Genomic DNA, 8,030 nt, shown 5'->3' with positions numbered 1-8,030 from the left:
TATTAAACACTTTTTTAATTGCGATATGAATTCTTACTATTCTGTATTACTCTTTAGCGAAACTTGATATGTTCACGTTAGAGTTTATGATCATAATAGTTAATTTCGTAGCTCTCTAGATCGAAATTTATGCCCGCAACTATGTGTGAGTTTTGATCTTTTGGATCACTTATGCGTATCGTTAAGGAATTGTAAAGGGGAAAAAATAATAATTCTCTGAAAATTTAATAGACAACATTTTGAAAGGAACACACTGCAGAATTATGTTTTAAATTTTAAAATATGCAAGGCAGTTAGCCGAGGTTCCCACATCTCGTTTCCGAAGCGAGCGCTATATTAGATCAGGAAAGTGCAATGATACTATAGGATACCGGATGTCCCTTGCAAAAGCTATTCATTCTCCCAGTATATTTAATCTTTTTTAATTATTTAGTCTATTGTATCCATTTAAAATATCATATATTCTATAGCTTTTGCAAAGTGTAGCATTTTGCTAATGTACGAAGTTTAATTTAAAAAACGTAACAGCAAAATTTTAGGGTAAAAAAATTCTAAGCTTTATAAGCAACGGGTGCAACAATATTGTTTTCAAGTTTTGTTTATATATTTTTAAAAATATAATTTTAATTACAATTTTCACAATAATTTTGAAAAATGACCAAAAAAAGTATAAAAAAAGGGTAATGTGGAAAACACAAATTTGAATTTTTAAATGAAAAACATCATTACTTTAAAATCTTTAAATGTATAATGACAAGAACATTAAAAATAAAACTGAAATAAATTAGATATTACATATCATTTAATACTATATGGTTAATATATAATCATAATGCACAGCGTTTCAGCAATATATTTACTATACATTAAATAGACCTGTAGTATTATGGACTTAATTAATTTATTGTTTACTTTTATATTTTACACTAGTTTTTCAGTAGAAATCATTTTAGCTCTGAAAACAAACTCATTAACCCTCAGCCTTTCGAGTGATTTTCTGCGAATCCCTTTAAAACTGTCGCTAGTTTTGGACAGAACTTCCCGTAAAATGTCGCGAAAATAACCTAAACCTCTGAAAATTGTCAAGCAGTTCTTTTGTTATTTCCCATCCCTCCCAGAATTTTACTTCAATGATTCCGCTGAGATTGATTACACTGGATATTGTTCGGTAGATGTGAGCTCTCAAGAGAATTGCAAAAGGCTAGACTCTCCGCGTCTTAAGGGTCAGGGTACAGCTGCGAAATTTAAAAGTGTCCTTCCCTTAAACAATCTTATCTCTACATATCTTCTCTACATATAATAAAAGAAAGAGTCTGTCTGTGTGTGTGCCTTTCGTTCGCGCTGCGCGTAAGCTAATAGAACCACGGCTACGAAATTTGCTACATAGGTACATCTACACAAGAGCCAGTGCACTTCGAAGCGATTTTTTCGAAATTCGAATTGGAATTTTTTTAATTTCATGTTTTGTGACGAAATCGTGTCATTTTGAAACATAATGGGCTATAGGAAAGCGAGATTTTACCCTACACACTCCATTTTTACATCGTCATGAAACGTAGGCACTTAGCTATTTTACGAACTTAAAATAAATTTCGTGTTTCAATAAATCGATTAAATACGAATTTATTTAACAAAGGAAGCTTAACACTTTTCCAATGGGATTTTTTCTAAAAAAGTTTATTTTTAAAAATGTACAGTTTAATTTTCTTTGATTTTTGAGACACGTTAAACTTTCATCCTTGCGAATGCTTTTACAAAAAGAATTTTGGAAAAATGATAATATTTTGTATTTTTAAAAGATTTTTTAAATGAAGCTTCTGAGTACACTTCTCACATCTCACATCTTTAAAAATGTGATTTTGGCAACAATTTTCCTGTCTTACTGTTGTTGATAGATTTTTGATGAAATCGCATCATTTTGAATAGTTTCATTCTTTTAGAAATATGGGTTTGGCAACAATTTTTCATCGTATTTCTTATGTCACTCTTTTTAAGATAATTTAAGATAATTTGATAGTAAAAATAATAATGGCGAATTATTTATTCATTTTGGAACAATATTCGTGGCTTATACTGGTTTGATGAAATTCTGTTCAAATTCATTTCAAATATTCCAAATCTTTTTATGTACATTGATTTCAATGCGATTTTTATTAGAAAAAAATTCAATGAGTTTGATTTTCTTACATAATTGTAATAACATTGTTCAACGCAAAATAACTACAAGCAGAAAGGCAAAGGTGTGTTAAAATTTCTGTATTTTGCTATATAAATTATTAAAATAACCAACCTACAGCCTAACAACTGAATGTCCGAAATATAACCCGGAACTTTTCTAAAAGTAACAAATTTCAGTTAAAAAAAACCGCAGTAAATAAATAAAACGAAATACTATGAAGAAAAGAAGCAAGAAAATTTACTTTTTTATGTTTGCTTACTTTATTTTTAGTCCAAAGGGGCAATTTGCTCTGAAGGACTTTTAATTTCGCTTTGGAATTTTTCATTGAAAACTATAAACGGCGTATCACTTTTCAAATTGTTGCCACTAAATATTATCGCTCTGTATTATACTTAAAGAAATTAAGGGGTCTAGTCTGGACATCTGGAGATCGATATCGGAAAACCAGTCGGGATTCTCTTTCCGCTCGACAGTAAACGGTAGAGCGAGTCTGACCCCTTCTAATTCCGTTGGCGGCCGAAGTGGAAATTCCGTCCGGAAGTGACGTTTATTGCATAGCAACCAGTCTCTCTCACTTCTACATCGCTCGAGGCGCAGGCAAAGGAGGTAGTTTGTTGTGAAAAAGGCTGTTTCGCACGTGCTTCACAGAAAATGGCAGCAGCGAAAAAAACAACTACCAACCAATTCGAATTAATGGTGTCATTTTTCGAAAAATATCCGCAGCTGTTAAGGGGAAAAATTGACAGCACATTGAATAAAGAGAATAGGAAAAAAATGGGAAGACTTAATGGATATTTTAAATGCAGAAGGAACTGGCCCTTCCAAAACTGCAGATATGTGGAGGAAAGTAAGTATAATTTTATATATGATCTTTTGCAAAATGGAAATATTTGAAAAGTTTACATCTTTGTAAACTATTTGTTAACAGGAACTTTATGTTAAAAATATTTGTTTTTTGTCTTAAAAGGTTATTCAACAATGTCATAAATCAAATAATTGAAGTATAGCATCGTGTACCCGTGGTTAATATTCCTATTGAATTAGAATTTTTAGCAACTGATGATTATATCAATGATTTTATTTATTCATAAATTGTACCAATAACGTAACTGCAGGTAAACTATGTATTTTAGATGTTATTAACTATTTTTTTTTTCTGAATGTTGTGTCAGAAATGTTAAAAAACATAATATATTTACATCTTTGCATAGATTTCCAGGTCTTTTCAGAGCCAAACTTTTATCTGTATTTACTTCTCCAGAAGAAAATCTTATTGAATTCTCTTACTGACAATAATTCTCATTCTGACAATAAATTGAAGACAAAATTCAACAATAAGGAACGAAGTCACTTTCTGATATTATTAAAAAAAGGAACAATCTCAACATGACTCCATATTTGTGCTAGCCAAATTCTCAGTTGTTTTCTATGATTCTAAGATTTTCAAAATGTGTTCTATGGAAAGGGGTTTATTCTCTCCACTAATTACAGTTCATTTAGTCAATGATATAATTGTTCAAAATATTTAGAACATTTGTATAAATTATTTCTTAATATAAAATATTTCATTTATCTTTAAAATTTAATCAACCCAATTGTATTAGCTGCCTGTATGCTGGAATTGACAGGTCAAGCAGAAAGCTGAATCTGAGTACTATTGATTTACCATGAATTTCATAAACTGCTAATGCTTGGGAATATTACTACAAATCATGTGCACGTTACACAACATAAATTTACTTTTATTATTCTATTAGAATGTATCTTTCTGTATAGCATGCTTATGAATATGATCTTGTTTTATATGATTCCTTTTTTAAGCATGCATAGGAGTACTTACACACGAATGATTAACAGGTTAGAAAATATTATTAGTATACTATATGAAAAAAGGGCTAATCTTTGGAATATGGTAACAGGTAGTTTGGCGACATTTTGGTAAGCGATAAAGGGTACTAGCTAGGACTTTAGCAGTGTACATGGATAAAGTCAAGAGTGTGCGCACTGCCATTTTTGTGCAATTCTGGGATTTTTTTAAAAGTGAAAATAGGTCGGCATGGATGATACCGCGTTTGTGCAGTTCTTAAAAACGCGGCAAGCAGTGGGCGATTCTGCACTTTGTCCCAATTTCGCACCTAATCTTTGTCATGATTAAGCACTTTTGTTCCATAAAAGTTCTAGCATAAGCCTAATTCGGCTAGCAGATTGTTGGGAAAAATATTGAGTAAAAAAAAAAAAAAAAAAAAAAAAAAAAAATGCCCTTTACTTCGCGAAAATGGCGTCCAAACAAAAACTAGCAGGTTGCTATAGCAGGGTTGGTCGCCAAAAAATCGCCAAGTTACCATAATCCAAAGATTAACCGAAAAAAGTGTTGCATATTTAAATTACACTAATGTCACTACATGTATAAAATTCTATGAAGTGTGACAAAATACAACATGAGCTTGCTTATCAGTAATTATTTTTGACTCGGATAAAATACAAATCATAAATTTCATCAATATATCTGCTTTATGTAGACATGGAGAGATTACAAATTTTCAATCAAGAAGAAAGCAGCTAAAATAGCTCAACATAAGAGAGAAACTGGAGGAGGCCCGGAAATTAAAGACATTTTGACACCATTAGAGGAGCGAGTTCTTGCACTTTATGGCAGCATTATGTCACGTGGAAACGATGAAGTTCCTGAATATGCTGTTGAATTTGAATGCTTTGTAAGTACATTAATTGTTAAATTTAAATCCTGTTAGAAAATAAATGCTAGAAGCTTTAATGACTGGCTATATACACTGTGAAGTAAAAATGTACATATGTTTCAGAATTATAATCCAATATATGACCTTCTGATTGTCCACATTCACATTTAATTATGATTCCTTGTATTAAATTTAAATAATATTAATCTTTTGGAATTTTAGGTACTCTTCTTTATCGGAGTCCGATTCAGATATGCATGCATGTTTATTTTCATGCATGCATACATTTCTACGTAAGTATGTGTACACATATATGCATATACATACATACATTTCTGAATCCGTCCCTATAACAGAAGAGTACCCAATTTTATTCCACAAGATATGTTTGTAAATTTTGCATATAAAAGTGAAATTCATTTCCAATTTTGTTAGTATCTCCTAGAAAAGAGAACATGTTTCTGCACCTAGTTTTCAAATTTGAAAATGCAGTATGTTTTAATAATTAGTATGTTTTTAGTTTTAAATAATGCATATTCATTATCTCGTAACATTCTAAAACCATACCTTATAACTTTTTCTTTTGGAGTACTTACATAAGGGCATACTAGTGTTATATACAATTTTTATAGCATTCAGTGAGTTTTAGTTTGCTGTTTCAATGATAAAAAGTTATTTTAAATGCTATAATTCTTTCAACTTCATTGCCTTAAATGAAAGCATTTTATTTGTATAAAAGTCTTAATAATACTTATTTTCAAAGCTCTTTTTTATTTGTATAATATTTCTTAATAGTCAATATTGTCAGTCATCAATCTTCACAACTACTTTTATTTCAGGAAAATGTTTCTCCTGAAAATATATCAGAAGGAAACATTCCACTGTGTGATGTCGACTTCAACTCATCATATGAGGTTATAGCCAGTGCTTCAAATGGTGGGTCAACTTTTATAAAAATCATTTTAAGAATTAATGTTCTAACTAAAATGTTCATGGTTTCCTTTTTATAAAATGCAAACTGTTTTATTTTCAAATCATTATTTAAAACTTAACCATTAATCCTCTAAAGCAGCCCTTATCTATTGTCTATCAATCTTACTTTCAGAACAAAAATGTTAAAATATACATCATATAGCAACAAAATGTTGAAGTGTATAATAAAAAATCCACAATTATGATTACACTGTTTAAAAATGTCATGCAATCTAAAATATCAATTAGTTCAATATTTGAACATTACACTGGTATGCAAAATTTAACGATAAGATGGTTTTGCAAATGTAACATTACACAGAAGTGTTCCACGTTGACCCAGATCATGCGATGTGTACGTTGTGCAAATGATTCAAAATTGGTGAAATGTGGAGTGTACTAATTTTTTATTTTACAATCATAATCACATGCAAGCCATCTTTCCAAGTGATGTCTTACTCATGTAACCAAAAAAAAAAAAAAAAAAAAAAAAAAAAAAAAAAAAAAAAAACTGAAAGCTTTCAGATTTTACATTACATCCAAAGGGGTGTTTTTTAACATTTTGTGTGCTACCTTTATTTATTAACTATCACGTTCTTTCCACTTAAACCATAAAATTCAGTTCAACAGCAATATTGCAAAATAATTTTTAAATGAGCATATCTTTAGAATTTCCGACACACAGTCTCGCGCGCTGGAGATATATTTTTTTTTCTTCCCCCCGTACAGTGTTGCTATTTCTGGCTTTGAAATCATTGAGTGCTTTAATCAAAAAATTTCTTACTGTTACAAAATAAGAAATCGTTAATAAAACAAATTCCAAATTAGGGCTTCTAGATGTCCATATACAGTGGAAGATTACATTATTGAAAATTTGATGTTTTTAGGTACCGTAGTTTTTTCTCAATGCGAGAATTTATCATAATTTGGATTAAAAAAACTGAGCGAGCCTTGCAGGTTTGCTATAATGACAATACGTGCCATGCAAGGTGCCAAAAAGAGAGAAAAGGCATGAAGTAATTTTAAAGCTAAACTGTTCTAATGACTGAACAATTCCCAAGATGGAGAAATATAGGACAAGTGAGCAAAACCATCCAAACAAAAATTCAAAAGGATGAAAATGCTCTCCAGAGGCTTGTGAAAGGATGCTGTGTGCTTGTCCTTAATTTTTGCACATCAACCTATTAAATATTGGAGATTATATTAAGGATTATTGTTTACTATAATTAAAATATAAAATATTTTTCAGATAATTTTTTATTTATTCTGACATGTCTGAATTTCAATTACTATTTTCAGATTCTAAAAGGAAACGAAAGCCTACGGCAGCACAGATAGCTGACAGGCTTCTTCAGAGTCACAACAGCACTGCACAACATCAGTTGCATATAGCTGAGTGCAAAGAAAAGGAAATCAAACTACTAGAATTGCAGCTAGAGCTGCATAAACAGAAGCTGGAGTTTTATGCAATAAAAGCAGCTCCAGCAGAAAGAAGAGCTGTTGCAATGGAGAGACTAGCTTTGGCAGCTGAGAGGCAAGCAATGGCTGCAGAAAAGCAGTGTGCGTGGACAGAAAATATTTTCCATTTAAAAAATAAAAAAGTTAAGACTGATAATCAAAAAATAAATTTTCAAATGAGAAAAGAAAATCTAAAATATCTGTAATGTGTATTTTTGTAATAAAATTGATTTAATAATAACTAAAAAAAGATAAATATTTTGGATATGTATTATTTGTGCTTCTATAACTTCAAAATCTAAGTCAAATACATATTATTCAATTAAAATATTTATTATCATTAGTTTTAAAAACGAGTTAAAATTAAATTATCTCTGATTTTAAGAGCAGCAGCTCTTAATGATGGTTCAAAAACTGTTGGTGGAATTGGTTCTTCTCTGCAATCATTTTCAATATCAGGTAATTTGTAATGCCTGCAAATATTATGAAACACTGCACAGGCATTTACAATTTTCCCAGCAGTTGTTGGTTCATAATTTAATTCTCTTGCATGCAGTAGACAGCGAAATCTTGATTTCAAAACCCCAATACATCTTTCAATGCAGTTTCTGGCTGTTGCATGCTTCTTGTTATATCTTTCATTAGCAGATCCTACAGTTGGGGAAGGCACAGGAGTCAACAACCATGGTTCCAAAGGATAGCCTGCATCACCTGAAGTATTAAAA

At 30.7% G+C, this 8,030-nt stretch overlaps 1 protein-coding gene across 1 annotated transcript; it reads left to right on the top strand.

Annotated features, from left to right (window-relative positions):
• The first annotated feature begins 2,769 nt into the window (after positions 1-2,769).
• On the top strand, positions 2,770-7,561 carry LOC146993779 (uncharacterized). The gene is made up of 4 exons (XM_085826539.1): positions 2,770-3,026; positions 4,699-4,893; positions 5,715-5,811; positions 7,147-7,561. The coding sequence occupies exons 1-4, from the start codon at positions 2,967-2,969 to the stop codon at positions 7,509-7,511; spliced, it is 717 nt and encodes a 238-aa protein (XP_085682665.1). The 5' UTR covers positions 2,770-2,966; the 3' UTR covers positions 7,512-7,561.
• The last annotated feature ends 469 nt before the right edge of the window (positions 7,562-8,030 follow it).

The sequence above is a fragment of the Stegodyphus dumicola genome, chromosome 11 (assembly GCF_044657685.1).
Source record: "Stegodyphus dumicola isolate Sdum_Otavi_A_Nest chromosome 11, ASM4465768v1".
In the NCBI taxonomy this organism is placed as follows: Eukaryota; Metazoa; Arthropoda; class Arachnida; order Araneae; family Eresidae; genus Stegodyphus; species Stegodyphus dumicola.
The sequence above is the reverse complement of the archived record's forward strand: the minus strand, read 5'-3'. Positions and strand labels throughout refer to the sequence as shown.

Bases quoted from the DNA above. Each gene is read 5' to 3' on its own strand.
- LOC146993779 (XM_085826539.1), top strand. From the start codon at position 2,967: ATGGATATTTTAAATGCAGAAGGAACTGGCCCTTCCAAAACTGCAGAT. The intron at 3,027-4,698 runs GTAAGTATAATT...TGCTTTATGTAG, and splicing joins CTGCAGATATGTGGAGGAAA to ACATGGAGAGATTACAAATT. The intron at 5,812-7,146 runs GTGGGTCAACTT...TACTATTTTCAG, and splicing joins TATAGCCAGTGCTTCAAATG to ATTCTAAAAGGAAACGAAAG.